This window comes from Mobula hypostoma, chromosome 11, assembly GCF_963921235.1.
Source record: "Mobula hypostoma chromosome 11, sMobHyp1.1, whole genome shotgun sequence".
Lineage (NCBI taxonomy): Eukaryota > Metazoa > Chordata > Chondrichthyes > Myliobatiformes > Myliobatidae > Mobula > Mobula hypostoma.
The window spans coordinates 86,182,115-86,202,608 of record NC_086107.1 but is presented as its reverse complement, the minus strand read 5'-3'; the positions used below and the strand labels follow the sequence as shown (position 1 = coordinate 86,202,608).

General features: G+C 46.1%; 1 protein-coding gene across 3 annotated transcripts in view; it reads right to left on the bottom strand.

Annotated features, from left to right (window-relative positions):
• Positions 1-801: 801 nt before the first annotated feature.
• The window catches only part of LOC134353889 (transmembrane protein 184B-like), a 118,564-nt gene continuing 98,871 nt past the window's right edge, over positions 802-20,494 (bottom strand). For 2 of the 3 annotated variants that reach the window (XM_063062403.1, XM_063062402.1), the window contains 4 exons: positions 19,589-19,758; positions 13,887-14,081; positions 12,865-12,885; positions 802-1,066 (listed from right to left, as the gene is read on the bottom strand). In XM_063062403.1, coding sequence (XP_062918473.1) covers positions 828-1,066; positions 12,865-12,885; positions 13,887-14,081; positions 19,589-19,758 — 625 coding nt within the window. In that variant the 3' untranslated portion in view covers positions 802-827. The remainder of the gene's footprint in view (positions 1,067-12,864; positions 12,886-13,886; positions 14,082-19,588; positions 19,759-20,494) is intronic. The other variant, XM_063062404.1, reaches the window with a different exon arrangement.

Genomic DNA, 20,494 nt, shown 5'->3' with positions numbered 1-20,494 from the left:
AGCAAGTGGTAAAATTTCCCTTGTGTCCTCCTGCCTGTGTATTGAGCAACACACACAAAATACTGGAGGAACTCAGCAAGTCCAGCTGCATCTATAGAGGGGGAATAGACAGTCAACGTTTAACAGATGAAGGGTCTTAGCCCAAAATGTTGACTGTTTATTCCCCTCGATAGATGCTGCCTGACCTTCTGAGTTCCTCCAGCATTTTGTGTGCACTGCTCAAGATTTCCAGTATCTGCAGAATCTTGTGTCCATGGATACAAATGGATCCGTGTATTGGATATGTCATCTCCTCTCACTATGGAATTGTGTTGATAGCCAACTACTGGCCACAGACCACCAAATCTGTCCCCGAGATAGAGATCCCCCCAGATCCCATCACCAATGTGCCATCTGTCCCCCACAAGACAAATTCAGAGCCCATTGCATTTGGTTGTGGACTAACTACATTAAAAAACAGAACAATCCCAAAATGTTAAAAAGAAATGCTTAAACTCTAAAACAATGCCAAGTCAGCCAGGGAGAGTTCATATCCTTCAATCAGAGACCCAAGTCTTCATATCCAATGCAACTCACATTTGACCACAGATCGATGGGTTAAAGTAAATTTGGAAGCCAGTTCGATCAGATGTACAGATCAGTTGCTTTAGTTTAACTGAGCAGATTAACCAGTTCCCAGTTTTCTTGCTGGTAGTTGGTGACAGCCCTTCACAGCCTGAGCTTAGGAACACAGTCGGGTGAGAGGCTGCTTACTGCTGGTACACACCACACCACCCCCACCCACCCGCCCCAACCCCGTCCACGACTCCTCCCACCAGAGGGCAGGCTCAGAATTCGTCATCAGAGCTCAGCAGGAGGGTCTTCTCCGTGTCGCGGATACTGGCAGTGCTGTGGGTGCGAGAGACAGTGTGTCCCTTGTGCCAGGGCGTGCCGTGCTCCAGGGTGGACTGCTGGGTGTACTGCTGATAGGCAGGCGAGAAGTTATGAATGGCGTCCTGCACGATGTCGTGGGGGTTCATGGTCTCTTTCAGGCTGCTGGAGATGCTCTTCATCGGGGCACAACGGCCTGGAGGAGGAACCAGAGGCAAGTCAGCATAGGGTACAGGAACGACAGCACTCAAACCACTCCTCCTGACGTTATTCATTCCCTCTCTCACCTGCTCCCTCGTTCCTTCCCTCACACTATTCAATACCTCCTCCATCGTTCCTTCCCTCACTATTCAATACCTGCACCCTCATCCCCTCCTTCACACCATTCAATACCTCCTCCCCCCCACACCATTCAATACCTCCTCCCTTGTCCCCTCCCCCATACCGTTCAATACCTCCTCCCTCGTTCCTTCCCTCACACCGTTCAATACCTCCTCCCCCTCACACCGTTCAATACCTCCTCCCCCTCACACTGTTCAATACCTCCTCCCTCACATCATGCAATACCTCCTTTCTCATCACCTTCTTTGCCACCCCATCCTCTCCCCCAGACCTTAAAACCTCCTCCCTCATCCCCTTCTTTGCACCGTTCAATGCCTCCTACCTTGCCTTCCTCATATCCTCCCTGGCTTCCCTCACACCCTCCAGAATGACCTCAGAAATGTCGTCATCTTTTGGTCCCTAATGGCCCATTCCTTATTTTGAGACTGGTATCGATTCTAGACACCCCAGCCTGGGAAAACATCCGCTCCATAGCCTCTCTGGGTAACTCTCGTCCTGATCACTTCCGATCTTCATGGTACCTTGTTCATGGTATCACTAGGGATACCTGTCCACTCCCCCAGCCATTCCCTTTTCTGTCTTTTACCTTCTGAGAGAGGATATAGGAGCTTGAAAACCTACATGACTTGACTCAAGAACAGCTTCTTCCCCACTGCTGCAGACTCCTGAGCCAATCACCTCTTCCACATTCCCTTCCCGGTGGTGTTACCACATTTAACTCCACCTCTCACAGTTGTTCCACTGCCACTAGCTTATCCTTTTAAACACCATTCTCTCATCTTACACGCATCTGTATTTATCACTAGCGTGTATGCTGCTTACTCTGAGTAACACACACAAAAACACTGGAGGAACTCAGTCAGGATCTATGGAGGGGAATAAACAGTCACCATTTCCGGCCAAGAACCCCTGATAAAGGGTCACACCTGAAACGGCGATTGTTTATTTCTTTCCATAGATGCTGGAGGAGCAGGCCGCATTTTGTGTGTGTTACTCCGGATTTCCAGAATCTGCAAAAATCTCTCATCTTTGTGATTCACTCACTCTGAGAGGTTCACATGGGTAAGGAATTCCATTGAGCCCTGGTATATAGGAGAAATTAATCAGAATTGGGTTTATTGTCACTGACATGTATTATGAAATTTGTTGTTTTGTAGCAGCATAGAACACAGGACAGTACAGCACCGGAACAGACCAAATAAATCAGTAACTAATCTCTTCTGGATACACAATGTCCTTACCCTTCCCCTAATATATCTGCCTCTACCATCACCCCAGGAAGTGTGTTCCAGGCACCCACCATGTAAAAGTTTTGCCCCTCACCTCACAACTCCTTTGAAAATACCTCCTCTCACCTTAAAACCATGCACTCTGGGTTTAGACACTTAAACCTTTGGAAAATGATATTGTCTATTCTATCTATGCCTCTCATAATCTTACAAACTTCTATTAGATCTCCCCTCAGTCTCCACCACTCCAGAGAAAACAACCCATTTGTCATAGAAAACAACCCATTTGCCATCTAACATATGCCCTGTAATCCAGACAGAGTCCTGGTAAACCTCTTCTGCACCCTCTCCAAAGCCTTCCTATAATGGGGTGACCAGAACACTATGCAATACTCCAGGTATGGCCTAAAAACAGTTTTACAGTTTCTGGTGTCTTCCCATTTCCTTTCCAGTCCTGAAGGAAGGTTTCAGCCCAAAACATCAACTGTTCATTTGCATGCACGTTGCCTGGCCTACTGAGTTCCTCCAGCATTTTGTGCATGTTACTTCAATTTTATAAAGCTGCAACACAACTTCCTGACTTTAAAACTCAATGCCTCGACTAATAAAGGCAAACATGGCACATGCTTTCTAATGTTCCCATCAACCTGTGTAGCCACATTCAGGGAGCTAGGAGCCCCAACCCCAAGTTCCCTCTGCTCATCAGCACTGTTAAGGGACACACATCAAAGTTGCTGGTGAACGCAGCAGGCCAGGCAGCTGAAGAGGTGCAGTCGACGTTTCAGGCCGAGACCCTTCGTCAGGACTAACTGAAGGAAGAGAAAGAGATTTGAAAGGGGGAGGGGGAGATCCAAAATGATAGGAGAAGACAGGAGGGGGAGGGATGGAGCCAAGAGCTGGACAGGTGATTGGCAAAAGGGATATGAGAGGATCATGGGACAGGAGATCCGGGAAGAAAGACAAGGTGGGGGGGGAGGACCCAGAGGATGGGCAAGGGGTATATTCAGAGGGACAGAGGGAGAAAAAGGAGAGTGAGATAAAGAATGTGTGTATAAAAATAAGTAACAGATGGGGTACGAGGGGGAGGTGGGGCATTAGCGGAAGTTAGAGAAGTCGATGTTCATGCCATCAGGTTGGAGACTACCCAGACGGAATATGAGGTGTTGTTCCTCCAACCTGAGTGTGGCTTCATCTTTAGAGTAGAGGAGGCCGTGGATAGACATGTCAGAATGGGAATGGGATGTGGAATTAAAATGTGTGCCCACTGGGAGATCCTGCTTTCTCTGGCAGACAGAGCGTTGGTGTTCAGCAAAGCGGTCTCCCAGTCTGCGTCGGGTCTCGCCAATATATAAAAGGCCACATCGGGAGCACCAGACACAGTATATCACCCCAGCCGACTCACAGGTGAAGTGTCGCCTCACCTGGAAGGACTGTTTGGGGCGCTAAGGGTGGTAAGGGAGGAAGTGTAAGGGCATGTGTAGCACTTGTTCCGCTTACATGGATAAGTGCCAGGAGGGAGATCAGTGGGGAGGGATGGGGGGGATGAATGGACAAGGGAGTCGCGTAGGGAGCAATCCCTGCGGAGAGCAGAGAGAGGTGAAGAGGGAAAGATGTGCTTAGTTGTGGGATCCCGTTGGAGGTGGCGGAAGTTACGGAGAATAATATGTTGGACCCGGAGGCTGGTGGGGTGGTAGTTGAGGACCAGGGGAACCCTATTCCTAGTGGGGTGGCGGGAGGATGGAGTGAGAGCAGATGTACGTGAAATGGAGGAGATGCGTTTAAGAGCAGAGTTGATAGTGGAGGAAGGGAAGCCCCTTTCTTTAAAAAAGGAGGACATCTCCCTCGTCCTAGAATGAAAAGCTTTATCCTGAGAGCAGATGCGGCGGAGACAGAGGAGCCTTTTATATATTGGCGAGACCTGACGCAGACTGGGAGACCGCTTTGCTGAACACCTATGCTCTGTCCGCCAGAGAAAGCAGGATCTCCCAGTGGACACACATTTTAATTCCACATCCCATTCCCATTCTGACATGTCTATCCACGGCCTCCTCTACTCTAAAGATGAAGCCACACTCAGGTTGGAGGAACAACACCTTATATTCCGTCTGGGTAGCCTCCAACCTGATGGCATGAACATCGACTTCTCTAACTTCCACTAATGCCCTACCTCCCCCTCGTACCCCATCTGTTACTTACTTTTATACACACATTCTTTCTCTCACTCTCCTTTTTCTCCCTCTGAATATACCCCTTGCCCATCCTCTGGGTCCCCCCCCCCCGCCGTCTTTCTTCCCGGACCTCCTGTCCCATGATCCTCTCGTATCCCTTTTGCCAATCACCTGTCCAGGTCTTGGCTCCATCCCTCCCCCTCCTGTCTTCTCCTATCATTTCCGATCTCCCCCTCCCCCTCCCACTTTCAAATCTCTTACTGACTCTTCCTTCAGTTAGTCCTGACTAAGGGTCTCGGCCTGAAATGTCGACTGTACCTCTTCCTAGAGATGCTGCCTGGCCTGCTGCGTTCACCAGCAACTTTGATGTGTGTTGCTTGAATTTCCAGCATCTGCAGAATTCCTGTTGTTAACACTGTTAAGGGTCTTGCTTTACTGTCTCTTCACATACGGTCAGGTTAAACTCCATAGAAGACAAACCAGTTCTGCGGAAATATTTGCCAAGAACAATCATGGTCACAAAACCATGATCTCCTGTGTCATATGACATGGCACATAATAATAACGAACCACCATCTGCCAATTCTGCATCCATATCTACAAATGATCTATATCCTGTTGTATTCTTTGCTAGGTGTCTCTATACAGTAGTGCAAAACAGTACACAAGATATACTCTATGTTATAATAAGAAATAAGTAGTGCAAAGAGAGAGCAAAATACTTTGGTAGCGTTTATAGGTTGGATCATTGTCTGTTCTGAAAATTGATGGCAGAAGGGAAGAGCTGTTCCTAAAACGTTGAGTGTGGTCTTCAAGCTCCTGAACAATCCTCCTCGATGGTAGCAATGAGCAAGTATTCTTCCAGATTCGGGGTTCAAAGTTGTTCTGCTTCATCTCGCCATCCCCGGGATCAATCTGGCAAAACTTCCTGCACTCCTTCTGCCACAGGTAGACAAAATATTCCAGGTCTGGTCTTGCCAGGGTCCACATCATTGCAGCGAGCTGATTTTGTTCTTAAGCAAATCCACGTGCAATAAATATACCATATCACAGCATAGAATCAGGCCATTCAGCCCATCTTGTCCATGCCAAGCCATTTAAACTGCCTACTTCTATTAACCTGCACTGGGATCAAAACCCTCCATATCCCCTCCCATCCATGTACTTATCCAAACTTCTCTTAAACGTTGGAAGCAAACTTGCATGCATCATTTGCATGGGCAGTTTGTTCCATACTTTCACAACCCTCTGAGTGAAGAGGTTTCCCCTCATGTTCCTCTTAACTTTTCATCTTTCACTCATAACCTATGATCTCTGGTTGTAGTCCCACCTAATCTCAGTGAAAAAAATGCCTCTTGCATTTATCCTATCTATCCCCATCATAATTTTGTATACCTCTATCAAATCTCCCCTCAGTCTTCTATGTTCCAAGGAATAAATTCCTAACCTATTCTATTTTTCTTTACAACTCAGGTCCTCCACTCCCAACAACATCCTTGTAAATTTTCTTTGTACTCTTTCAAGCTTATTGACAATTTTCCTGTAGGTAGGTGACCAAAACTGCACACAATACTCCAAATTAGGCCTCACCAATGTGTTATACAACTTCAATATAACATCTCATCTCCTGTACTCAATACTCTGACTGAAGGCCAACATACCAAAAGCTTTCTTTACCACCCTATCTACCTGCGATGTCACTTTCAATTTATTATGGGCCTGTATTCCCAGATCCCTTTGTTCTACTGCACTCTTCAGTGCCTGACTGCTCACTGTGTAAGACTTACTCTGGATGGTCCTACCAAACTGCAACACCTCGTACTTGTCTGCATTAAATTTTATTTCAGCCCATTTTTCCAGCTGGTCCAGATCCTGCTGCAAGCTCTGATAGCTCTTCTTGCTGTCCACTACACACACAAATTTGCTGAACTAATTAACCACATTATCATCCGGATCATTGATATAGAAGACAAACAGCAATGGACCCAGCACCGATCCCCACGGCACTCCACTAGTCACAGGCTTCTGGTCAGAGAGGCAGTCATCCATTGTGACTGGCTTCTCCCACAAAGCCAAGGTCTAATCCAATTTACTAGCTCATCTTGAATGCAAAGTGACTGAACCATCTTGTCCAATCTCCCACACGGGCATTGTCAAATGAGTTTCTAATTGCTGGCCCAGTGCTCGTCAGAACACCTGCAGATTTCAAATGGGAAATTTAATTTATTTATTCACAGGGTGTGAGCGTTACCAGCAAGTCCTGTCCATTCCTTTTAAATCTTTCCCTTCTCACCTTCAACCTATGACCCTCCAGTTTGGTTTCCTTTCCATTGGAAAAGAACTGTGTGCATTCACCCTGAAGATTAATACACCAAGGAATAAAGTCCTTGCCTGCCCAACTTCTCCCTACAACTCTATCCCTCAAGTCCTGGCAACATTCTCAAAAATATTCTTCACTGTTCCCGCTTAATGATGTTTTTCCTTTAACAATGAGATCCACTCCCACCTGACCCGGGACTTAGCTCCATTTTCCCGTCCACTGATGTCATGCTTATGATATTCAGCCTGCCAAGTCTATGCCAGCTCTCAGAACAATCCCATCAATTCTATTTCTCCTGTTTATTTCCCAGTGGTCAGTCTGCTCCCATCCCTACCCCCTTATTCTGCCACCAATTCAGCAACCAATGAACTCCCTTCTCCATTCATTCCCCTCGACTAATCTCCCTCCTGGCCCTTATCGCCACAACCTAACCGTTCACTTCCTCCCTCAACACCATTCATGGGCCCAAACAGTCTTTCCAGGAGAAACAATATCTCACCTGTGAGTCTATCACGTCATGTGCTGTAAATGGTTGCTCCCGATGCAGTCTCCACTACATCGGCAGGACCTGACGCAGATTGGGGGATTGCTGTGTCGAGCACCTTCACTGTCTGCCAGAAAAAAAGCAGGATTTCTCGGTGGCTACCCATTTCAATTCAACTTCCCATTCCGACATGTCGGTTCATGTCCCTCTGTACTGCCATGACGGAGCAACACTCAGGTGCAACACCTCACATTCCAACTAGGTAATCCTCATCACCCAGGACATGCCCTCTTCTCGTTACTACCACCAGGGAGGAGATACAGGAGCCTGAAGACACACACTCAACATGTTAGGAACAGCTTCTTTCCTTCTACCACCAGAGTTGTGATGAGACAATGAACCCACAAGCACTACCTCACTATTTTGCTCTGTTTGCATTAATTTTTTTCATATTTCTTATTGTAACTTATAGTAATTTATGTATCGCACTGTACTTCTGCTACAAAACAATTTCACAACGTTCTGCATGTCAGTGATAAAACTCAATTTTGATTGTAAACCTGATTGCATGAATATAGGTTTCTCTAATTTCTGGTAATTTCTCCCTCCTCCCTCCACCTCCTTATTCTGGCTTATGCCTCCTTCCTTTCCAGTCCTGATGAAGGGTCTCAGCCCAAAACATCGACTGTTTATTTCTCACTATAGATGCTACCTGACCTGCCGAATTCCTCCAGCATTTTGTGTGTGTTGTTCCAGATTTAATTACTTAATGTAAATTCCCGTGGTCCATGATGAAAATTGAATTTGTCCCTCTACAAAACTCTGCTGTTCATTGCCATGCTGTTACAGTGGCCTCATGATTATTCTTGTTTTACACAAAAGGGAGTGGGATTGCTGCAGGAAAGGAGAGGGAAAATGGTGGGTGCCATCTGTGGCCAATAGTCAAGCTTGGGTCAAATTCTGCTCCCCGTGATCACAGACAATGGGGAATTCTCAATCACAAGAGATTCTGCAGATGCTGGAAATCCGCAGCAATGCACACAAAATGCTGGAGGAACTCAGCAGGTCAAGCAGTATCTATGGAGAGGAATAAACTTTCAGTGTTTCAGGCCAAGACCCTTCATCGTTTCTGGAACGGAAGGAGGTAGAAGCCAGAATGTTGGGAGAGGGTAAGGAGTACAAGCTGGCAGGTGAAACCAGGTGAGAGGGGAAAGGTGGGTTGAAGTGAGAAGCTGGGAGGGGATAGGTGAAAAAAGTGAAAGGCTGAAGGAGAATGAATCTGAAAGAAGACAATGGACAATGGGAGAAAAGGAAGGAGAAGAGGCACCAAGGCGAGGTGACAGGCCAGTGGAGAGAAGGAGTGTGAGGGGAGCAAGATTGTCGAATGAAAAAGAGAGAACGGGAAGGAATTACTAAAAGATAGAGAAATTGATGTTGATGTTGTCAGGTTGGATGGAGGCTTCCCAGACAGAATATGAGATGTTGCTCCTCCAACTAGAGTGTGACCTCCACCACGTTAGTCAAGGAGACTATCGACTGACATGTCAGAATGTGAATGGGAAGCTGAAAGATTCTACCTCCTCTTCATTGCCAACCCTACATATACATGAGGAACATCCCAAGCACAGCTCAAAGAACCTCCCCGGTCAAAGGCAACCCTGGTGCGCACGGTTGTAACTTCTGCAGAGATCAGCAATTTCCACCACTCATTCAGAAAACCCTGCTGCAGGACATTGTCAAATCAGTGTCAGTAAACTTGCAGTATTTTGAGAAGCTTTGGGTGCACAGGGCTGTCATTTAGAATGATGCAACCAGGCCTTTTGAAAGTCCAGACCTTGCATCCAAGTCCCCGCCACCAGATAGCTAAAAAAAAAAGGGAAGAATGCAGAGCAAAAGAAAATTGGGGAAAAACAAACTGACTAGTACTCAAAGAGGCATTAATAGGTTTTTACCCAGAGGAGATTATACAAGTGGCCACATCCGGGTGAAACAACACCCTCTGCAAAATTAGACTCCAGGCTCAATGCCCCATGCATTGACTCCATTCCCAGGATTGTTTATAATTGCACCCTCAGTCTATAAGCACATCACATTGGAAGCACGGTTGGTGCCACAATACAGAGACACAGCAAGATCCCACAAACAGCACTGACGTAGCGAAAGCAGCACAAGCCAATTCAGCCCCTCAAGCCTGTACTGACATTTAATATGATCACAGCGGACAAACCTCAGCTCCACTCTCACAGCAATTGTTTTTATATTTTAACAAATCAATGGATCTCTCTCTTGTACCTGCTCAGTAACTGAGTCCTCTGTTGGGTAAAGAGTACAAAGATTTTAACAACCACCCCGCCCCAGGGCAATGTTCCCTCTAAGGTGTGTGTGAACACACATCATTTGCTACTAGCACACAAAGGGATTTAAACTGCACACAAAAGGTTGTCACCCTCTACCTCACTGGCATGTTAAGTACATTTCATGATTGTACACAATCACTTTTCCTTTTCCAGTTTCTGATGTGGACGGTGTTGACAACGTGGAGTTTGTGTCGATTTGTCTGCAGATTTTGGAATTAACTTATTTATACAGTTTTTATTGAAGAAATTATTGATTCACTATGTCGAATTCCAAAGAAGCAAAGGGTGTGAAGTGCAAAAGAATTGTTAGTTCATTTAAAGTGGTATGATTTTTTAAGTGTCATTTAGCATGCAAATCACATCTGGACAGTGTACGAGAGCTCCAATGAGAAAATCCTTCATTACCCGCTACAGGCCTGCTACACGTTTAGTGCAGATGAACAAGTGTAAAAATGATCAAACCCAGAGGACATCAAAGTTTGTACTGGCAGTGGTTTGCTACCTGTCAAAATGAATACCTCTATATATAAAGATTCAGTGCACACGAACAGCACAAGATCTTTGTGCACAATGGCCATTACAAATTGGGTGAAGTTGTTCCCTTCTCACCCCAGTTCTGAATGCGGGACGTCAAGATACATGTAGGGTCCATAACAGAGTCACAGAAACAAGCATTTTGGCCCATCGAGTCTGCAGTCACCATTAAGCACCCATTTACACTTTGACCTGCTCCTGACTCTCCCACAAGGTCCATCTTATCCTCGTCTGTAACTATCTCACTGTTCCCTAACTGCTCACCCACTGAAACGCTGGTCACCTGCTGGGCTCATTACCCAGTGCTAGATCCAGAACAAACCATCCTTTTGTTGACTTTCTTGGATGCACCCAAGAAATTCTGCCATCTAGCCCTCTTGCTTCAAGTAGTTTATATTAGGGACATAGAAGTCTCCCACGACAACAACCCTATTGTTTATACACCTTTCCTTATTCAGCCTGCATATCCATCCCTCAATGTTCCAGTGGCTATTGGGAAGGTATTACAATCCCAGAGTGATGGCACCCTTCCTATTTTGAGTTCCACTCACACAGACTCAGTGGGCGAGCCCTTCATTATGTCCCCTCTGAGTGTAGCTGAGATATTGTCCCTGATTAGTTGTGTATCCCCTTAATTATTTATTGAGATGCAGCACAGAGTGGGCCCTTTTGGGCCTTCGAGCTGCACTGCCCACCAATCCCCTGATTTGACCCTAGCTTAATCACAGGAGAATTTACCATGGCCAATCAATCTACCACTCAGGAGGTCTTTGGACTGTGGGAGGAAACCGGAGCACCCAGAGAAAATCCACACAGTCACGGGGAGAATGTACAAATTCCTTAAAGGCAGTGGTGGGAACTGAACCCAGGTCGCCTGTACTGTAAAACAGTGTGCTAACCACTACGCTACCATGCCTCCCTCTCTATCTGTTCTATAGATCAAAAACCCTGGGACATTAAGCATCCATTCCTGTCCCTCTCTCAACCAAGACTCTTTAATGGGCACGACATCGTAGTTCGATGTACTGATCCATGCTCATCACCTTTACCCATAATACTCCCAGCATTAAAATACACACACTTCAAACTATCTGTCCCATCGTATCTATTAGTTTGACATCTACCTTCCTCTCCACCTTTCCACTTTCTGATCTGGTGCTCTGATTCCCACACCCCTGCCAAACTAGCTTAAACTTTCCCGAGTAGCATTAGTGAACCTCCTGAATAGAATATTGGTTCCTCATACGTTTAGGTGCAACCTGTTCCACTTGTACAAGTCACTCCTGCCCTAGAAGAGGTTCCATTGATCCAAGAACCTGAAACCCTTCCCCCTGCACCAGTTCCTCAGCCACTCACTCATCTGTACTATCATTCTATTCCTGGCCTGACTAGCATGTGATACTGGAAGTAATGCAGAGATTACTACCTTGGAGGTCCTCTTCTTCAACCTTTCTCCTAACTCCCTTTACTCTCTGCACAGGACCCCTTTCCCCCTTTCTACCCATGTCATTGGTGCCAACGTGCCTACGACCTCTGGCTGCTCACCTTCCCCCTTTAGAATATTCTGCAGCTGCTCTGAGACCTTCTACACCCCAGTACCAGGGAGACAACACACCATCCTGGCTTCTCTGAGAAACCCGTAGCCACTATCACTCTGCCTGACTTTACCTTTCTCTGCTGAGCCCCAACAGGTCAGACCCTCAGCTGTATCCAAGGGGGAATACTTGTTGCTGAGGGGAGTCTCGTACTCTCAGTCGCTTCACGCCACAGAAACCGGCATAAGCACCGGCCTGATGGGCCACAAGGCTCGGGACAGACTTTAACTTTTACCTGTGCCTGCTCTCTGAAACCTTTGAGTTTCACACTCACCTAGGTCACTTACTCGCCCTCTTCTCATTGAGCTTGATATAGTTTTGGCTCCAACTTCTCAAGCCCAAGTTCTACAATCAAAAATCAATTGTCGCAAATGACTCAGAGTGGGAGGCACAGGCTCAACAGGCAGAGGCTAAGAATGCCTCTATCAGTGGCCCACTCCAACACTGGCCACTCTGCCTACACCTTGCTCCTTTTTATTGTCTCAAGTAAAACTAACTCCTGGTGCAATTCGTTCTTTTCAAGTGGCTTCAAATAAGTGGTGGGTGCTTCCTTTGGAGAAAGGTCTTTGAAGGGAGATTCAACTGTGCTTTACTTTAAAAAAAACTATTCCCGAACAGAAAATTCAAAAATTCCACAGGCTGGAAACCCGAAATGAAAATGGGAATTACATGTGACGGCACTTTCCAGGACAAAGTTTCTTACTGCAACTTACAGTAGAGTTTATGTATTGCGTTGTACTGCTGCCACAAAACTGCAAATTTCACAACGTATGGTAATAGACTGATCCTGAACACTTCTCACTGATTAACCCTCTCATTCCCAGGGTCATTCTCACAAAACTCGTATGAACCCTCTCCAATGCCAGCACATACTTTCATAGATATGGGCCCCAAACAGAACATGGGACATTCACAGAGCAGAGCTCAACAGCAGCACAGAGAATAAAAAGTTAAATTCTGCCTACCGTAGGGCCCGTACGCCAGGACTATCCGAGGTGAAAGATTGGCAGAAGAAGACAGAAAGATAGAGTGAGAGAGGGTGAGAGAAAGGTCCCCTGCCCCTATAAACAGCACCGGTTATGAAAGTACAAGAACGATTCCATAGTATACCTGCTTTTGCTCAATGGCAAATGTAGTATTGCACAAAGAGATGAGGTAATGGGCCTCCCTGGTGGCCTTTCGTTCTAACTGGGTAACCTCTAGGGAGCAGTACTATGACAGCCAGAGAGAGTCTAACAGGTGGGATCAAGACAGACAAACCCTACAACTTGAGGGTTGTATTTACAGAGACTGCCTGTCCTCTGGAGGCACTGGTAAAACTCAGACTCCACATCTCCACACTTCCATAGAACAGTATAGCATATTACAGGCCCTTCGGCCCATGATATTGTACTAACCTTTTAACCTCCAAGATCAATTTAACCCTTCCCTCCCACATAGCCCTCCAATTTTCTTTCATTCATGTAACTAAGAGTCTCTCAAATCTCCCTAATGTGCCTGTCTCTGCCACCACCCCTGGCAGGGTGTTCCACCACTCTATGTAAGGAATTTACCTCTGACAATCCCCATAATTTCCTTCAATCACCTTAAATGCCCTCTGTTGTCAGCCATTTCCACCCTGTGAGAAAGAAGCTGGCTGCAAACTCTATCTTTGCCCGTTTACATCTTGCACATCTCCCAGGAGGAAGTTTGAACCCACATCCTCTTTCGTTGTCTCCTTCCCTCTGAGCGACCAATGGGCAAGGGGCGGAGACAAGTTTCTCAGGAACCACGTGGCCTTGCCTCAGAGTTGACTCTGACACCAGGTATCTGACCAAGCCACTGAGGGCTGGTTGAACCACCAGTGATGGGCAGGTGGGAAACCCAGCTACCTTAAGTACCCATCGACTGAAAGAAGGGTTTTGCCTAAACGTTATTCACCAACAATATCCCTCTTGGCAACCCAAAGTAGGGTAATCACTTACTGAATTCCCTTGGTTACATTTACCTTGCGAGTCCACTCGCTTGTCTCTGTAGACCTTGGACGTAAAGGCGTAGCGCAGGGCGATGGCAGCAAAGAACATCTCGATGCAGATGATGAAGTTCTGGTAGCCCGCAGCAACCGTCCCCTCACCCACGTAGACATCAGCCACTGCAATCTTGGGGATGGCTCCGCACTTTTCCAGAATAGCCAACAGCATTCCTGATGGGAGGAGGAAATGAAAGGTCAGCCCAACTACTAAATGCAAGGGGCCGGAGAGGGCAGAGACACAAGAGGGGAATAGACTCAACCCAGTACATCACCAGCTTGTCTCTCCCCACCAGAAAAGTATCTGCAGGAGGCACTGGCTCAAGAAAGCAACATCCATTACAGATCTTCATTATCCAGGCTATGCCATCTTCTTGCAACTCCCACTGGGCAGGAGATACAGAAGCCTGAAGACTCTCACCACCAGGTTTAGCAATAGCTACTTCCCTTCAACCAATCAGTTCTTGGACCAACCTGCACGACCGTAATCACTATCTCAGTAGAACAACAATGTGACCACTTTGCACTGCAATGGACTCTATGTTCTTTCTTTTAAAATTGTGTCTAAAATGGTTTTCTTGTGTGAATGTTGCTTATCTGATGCTGTCCCTGTGATGCTTCTGCAAGCAAGTTTCTCTTGCACCATGTATGTACACAGACAATAAACTTAACTTTGGGTGGGATTGAACATGGGGAGCTGCAAATGTCCAATAGAATTTATCTTCAAACATCCCCATAGATGTAAGAAGGAATGACATTGGTCAAAGGGTGAGTGAAAGGGGAAAGAGGAGACAGCACACAGTGACACAATAGTTAAATTACCAGACCATCATTTACAGTCCTGGCTAAATCATCTGGGATCATGGGTTCAAATCTCACAAGGGCAGCTGGAGAATTAAATCGATACAAAAGATTATGAAAATTCTGGAAATCTTGAGTAACACACACAAAATGCTGGAGGAACTCAGCAGGTATCTGTAGAGAGGAATAAACAGTTGATGTTTCAGGCTGAGACCCTTCGTCAGGACTGGAAAGGAAGGGGGAAGAAGCCAAAATAAGAAGGTGGTGAGTATGGGAGGAAACCAAGCTGGCAGGTGCTAGGTGAGACCAGGTGAGAGGGAAGGTGTCTGGGAGGGGGATGAATTGAGCAGCTGTGCGGCAATGGGTGGAAAATATACAGGGCTGAAGAAAGAAAGAATCTGATAGGAGAGGAGAGTGGACCAAAGCAAAACAAAGAGGAGAAGTGGAATCACAGAGAGATGAGGGGCCGATGAGAACAGTTGAGACAGCAACCTGAATGAGGAATGGAAAAAAGAGGGGAGAAATTGCTAGAATCTGGCAAAAATCGTAGTTCACACCATCAGGTTTGAGGCTACCCAGACAGAATTGCAGCATTAGAGGTGGCCATAGCTCGAAGTGTCAGAGTAGGAATGGGTATTAAATAATTATGATGGAAAAAATTCTGCACAAGTGGGCCAAGAAGTTACTGAAATGCCATTAAAACCCAGCCAATAATCCCACGGCAGTGAATCATCTATTTACAGTTATATAGTGGTCTTGTGATTGCCACTTGAATCTTTCTTTTGATTCCTAATGCATTCATTTGAATTTACGATCCGAGGAAGCCACTGGGAGATTCAGAATTCTTTTGTCCGTACCTCTGGATGCCAATGCAGTTCGCTTGCCTGCTAGGCTACCATCCCCAGAGAAGGAACCAATTCTAAATCAATTATCATCTGCCTGACCTAACCTTTAGGAAGCTAGTCCCAGAATTAAATATTTATTGAGTCCCGTAGTTGCAATTCAGCTCCCCAACAGCAGAGGGCACTTGCAGCTGCACTTTGGAGCCTGGCACCCATCACTCAGTGAATCCTTCAAGCTTAATTAAATCACAAGGCTGCAGAGCCAAACAACATGAAAATAAGCACTCCGGCCCCTCGAGTCTGTACACGAGAGGCAATTTACAGTCACAATATAACCTAACCACCCACACATCTTTGGGATGTAGGAGGAAGCTGGAGCAACCCCAGTTTGAGCATCAGCCACTAAATCCATAGCCTCAAAGGTTCAACTTTGACCTCTGGTACTGTCCGTGTGCATTTTTTAAAAACATTTCTCACACAGAAAACAAACTCCACGCAGACAGCGCTGGAGGTCAGAGTTGAACCTGGGTCTGTAGGTTTCCGCAAATAAAATGAGGGGTTTTTATGTTTAACTAAACCCATAACACGGTTTATTGAACTCTAAAAACCTACACAACAAAGCACTAAAAACCTTCTACATAATAATGTCATCACGTCAGACCAGCCTCTTAAATCAAAACCCCAACTCAAGTCGGTGGTCGTGAATAATGTACATTTCTCCCAATTACGTTACCCTGCAGGTCTCTGGAGCTTTGAGGCCACAGATCTGCTGGAAGGGGCCCAGTCTAAACTGGACGGAACATCAGACCATAAACTTGTTGTTAAACCACAAGAATTAGGAACCAAATTAGGCCTTTCAGCCCATCGAGTCTGCTCTGCCATTCCATCATGGCTGATTTATTATCCCTCTCAATCCCATTACTCCATTCTTCTGTCTTCTCCCTTTAACCTTTTACACGCTTATTAATCAAGAACCTATCAACCTCTGCTTTAAATATACCCAATGTCTTGGCTTCCACAGCCATCCGTGGCAAAAAAATTCCACAGATTCACCACCTTCTGGCTGAAGAAACTCATCTCTGTTGGGCAAGACTTGAACTAAAAGTCATAGGTTAAGGGTGAAAGGTGAAATATTTGATGGACAACTTCTTCACTCAGAGGGTGTTGAGAGTGTGGAACAAGCTGCCAGTGGAAGTGGTGGATGCAGGTTCAATTTCAACATTTAAAAGAAGTTTGGACATGTGGTATATGGATGGAAGGAGTATGGAGGGCTATGGTTCAGATGCAGTCAATGGGACTGAGCAGAGTAACAATTCAGCATGAACTAGATGGGCCAAAGTGCCTGTTTCAGTGCTGCAGTGTTCTGCATCTCTGATGGGACATTCGCATGCTAATTTCCACTGGCAGTAATCATTAATCAAGGGACAAAATTCAGTGCAGGAGCTTGCCCGGGCTAAGTGTGACAGCTCCTCCCAAACCTCTGGCCAAGGAGGGAGGACCGGGCACAAGAGAAAAGCCTGCCCGCCAGCTTGCTCCTGGAAAATCACATATCACCCCGTCTTGGAAACAGATCACTGTTCCCTCAGTCGGTGCATCTCAACCTTGGAACTCCCACCCCAACCATACTCAAGAACAGAATGAGTTAGCCATTTTGCCTACAGCTTGTCTGCCACTGACTGGATCTCTTGTACAACACGATGGACTCTTGGCGTCACTATCTCGCTATGATCTTGCACTTGATCATTTACCTGCACTTTTTCCAGAAGCCTTTACACTTTATTCTGCATTGTTACTCTTTTACCTCGTTCTACCTCACTGCACTGCGATTTGATCTGTATGAATAAGACAAGCCTTTCACTGTATCTCGGTACATGTGACGATAGTAAACCACGCAAACCACTCATTTCAAGTTCAGTGGTGGGAAAGCTCTTGGAACCCTTGATCGGGGATGGGATTAATAGACACCTGTGCAAAGTGGATTAGTTATGACAGACCTGCACCGGTTCATTAGGCAAATTATGCTCAATTTGATAGAGATTTTCTAACAAGGTAACAAGAGTTTAGTGAGTGTAAAGGAGTTGATGCGCTGTGCATGAGCTTCCAGAAGACTTTTGATAAAATGCCGTCTAATAGTCTTACCAGCAAAGTTGAAGCACACTTATAGAATATCACAGCACAGTACAGGCCCTTCGGCCCATGATGTTTGTTAAACTTTTATCCCACTCTAAGATCAATCTAACCCTTCCTGCATAACCCTTCACATTTCTTTGTAGCTGTTACACTTTATTCTGCATTCTGTTATTGCCCTACCTCAGTGCACTGTGTAACGATATGATCTGTATGAACAGCATGCAAGTTTTCCCACTGTATCTCGGTACCCATGACACTAAATGAATAATTAACTACACCATTCAGGACCAAGGCTCGTTTTCTACCTTTGCACCATTTTCCTGCACTTTCTGGGCGTCATGATAGCGTACTGATTAGCACAAAGCCTTACAGCACCAGCAATCTGTAATTAGGCTTCAATTCCCACCGCTGTCTGTACCTTCTCCCCATAACCATTCTCCTCCCATATTCCAAAGACATATGGTTAGGGTTGGTAACATGTGGTGTGCTACATTGGTACTGGAAATGTGGCAACACTTACGTCTGCCCCCAGCACAATAGTCAAACTGTAGTTATCGATGCAACGATATATTTCACTGTACATTTCAATATGCATGTAACAAAGCTCATCTTTAATTTTTTTATCCCCATATTGCTTGATTCTCTGAAATGCATGCTAATCTGCTGATCCATTGTTTAATGAATATGAGGCAGCCTCCACAGATCTCAGGGTAGAATGATCAAGAGTCCACCACACCCTCTGAGTGAAGAAATGTTCCTTTATTCAGCTCGAGATGGCTTATCAGGAGCCAGTCCTCAGCACTGAATCACATCACTTTCCAACAATAAAACTGTCACATTGGGGTCAGTCTTTCCCAGAAAGCCCCTCAAGATTACAAACCAACCCTTTCTCATCGCACAAAACAAGATTCAAAACAGGCGTTTCACCCCACAGTTGGCTCCTAAACAATGACCAGAGTCTCAAATCCACTCTATGAACATCTTTCACTTCAGCAAACTGTTTATCCGTCATTCAGGATTACGGCTGATCCGTAACTTTCAGCATCCTGGACTGATACGGGGCGGCATGGTAACGTAGCGGTCAGCTTAATGCGATTGCAACTACAGTGAGACCACTGCCAGCAAGGAGCTTACATGTTCTCCTGTGATTGTGTAGTTTTCATCGGGATGCTCCAGCTTTCCCTCACCTCCCAGAGATATCGTTCGTAGGTAATTGGTCACACAGGTGGTGTGGCTCCAGGGCCCAGTCACTGTAATGGGTATCGCTAATTCAATAAACTTGCATGCCATCCAGATCGCTCATTCTGAAATTGCACAGCCTACCTGTAGATTATACTCTGCATAATACTGTATTAATCCTGTTATATGACAGAGATCTCCACCTATGGGTAAATAGTCCCACTGCCGCGGGAGAGACGAAGGGTAGGTGGGTAAACCCAAACAGCAAATTCAGAGTGGAGCCCCGAAGGCGACTGGACTTCACTAAAGGTCCTTCCGGCAGCTCCTGCAGCCAAACGTATTGCTTCATAAGCTTTCCTTTGGACTACACTGGTGAGGCCGAGAGGGGGATCTTAACGATTGGGCATCTCAGTGTCTCCATGCCTTCCGTCCAGGCTTGCGACGATGATCATCACCACCCATTGTCCTTCGAGACAGATGGAAGCCAACCAACTACTTTGCAGTTATGATCTGTCATATCCTGTTTCCTATAAAATTACTCCTTTCAATGTTGTCTGTGGAAATGTCAATAGGAAACACGGAAGGTATTTGGGGGGGGAACCCAGAAGGAGAGCACAATGGCCAGAGTGATCCATTCGAAACCAACATAACAGGACCCACTCCCCTTTATCACCAAGTCCCGCAGTACCACCAACCGCGCTCGCTGAGGAAAGCAACGTGTGCACTCACCCTGCCAGAAGGAGAGGAAGATGACAGATTTCACCATGAAGAACTTGAGCACGGGGCTGTAGGGGCTCAGGAGCTCCCTCGTGGCAAAGTAGAAGAGGAACAGTGCGTAGAGCGAGAGGCTGACGGAGATGTTGTAGATGATCATAACGTAGAGGTAGCCACTGGCAACGCTGGGGGGTGGAGAAGGAAACAGATTTAACCCAGTCCCAAAACAAGACAAAAACTGCAATCTCATTACCCTAATTATCCACAGAATCATATCCTTGCTTCCTTATTCTAGCCTCCTACTCATCCCCAAATAATCATTCTAGCCTCAGCAAGATGCATTGTAGTTAGGCAAACACGTTATAGCACCGGTGATCAGGATTAAATCCCCACTGCTGTCTGTAAGGGGTTTGTACGCATTTCCTGTGACCATGTGGATTTCCTCTGGGTGCTCTGGTTTCCTCCCATATTAATAGGGGTACAGGTTAGGAAGTTGTGGGCATACTATGCTGGTGCTGGTAACATAGCAACACTTGCTGAATCCCCACAGCACATTCTTGGAATGCATTGGCTGTTGATGCGAACTTTGTTTGTCACATGTGCATCAAAACACACAGTGAAATGCGAAGACAATCTGGCATCATGCTTTCAGCCAGGACACAAGCCCTTTGGCCCATGACATCTGTGGCAAGCATGATGCCAGATTAAACTAGTTTCTTCTGCCTGCACATAATCTATATCCCTCCATCCCTTGCATATTCGGGTTTTTACCTAAAAGCCTCTTGATCATCACTATCGCATCTGCAACACCCCTGGCAGCTCAATCCACACATCCATCACTCTGCAAATCCCCTTTAAATACCTCCCTCTCTGCTACTCAACATTGCCACCCTGGGTCAAAGACTCTGACCATAAGATACA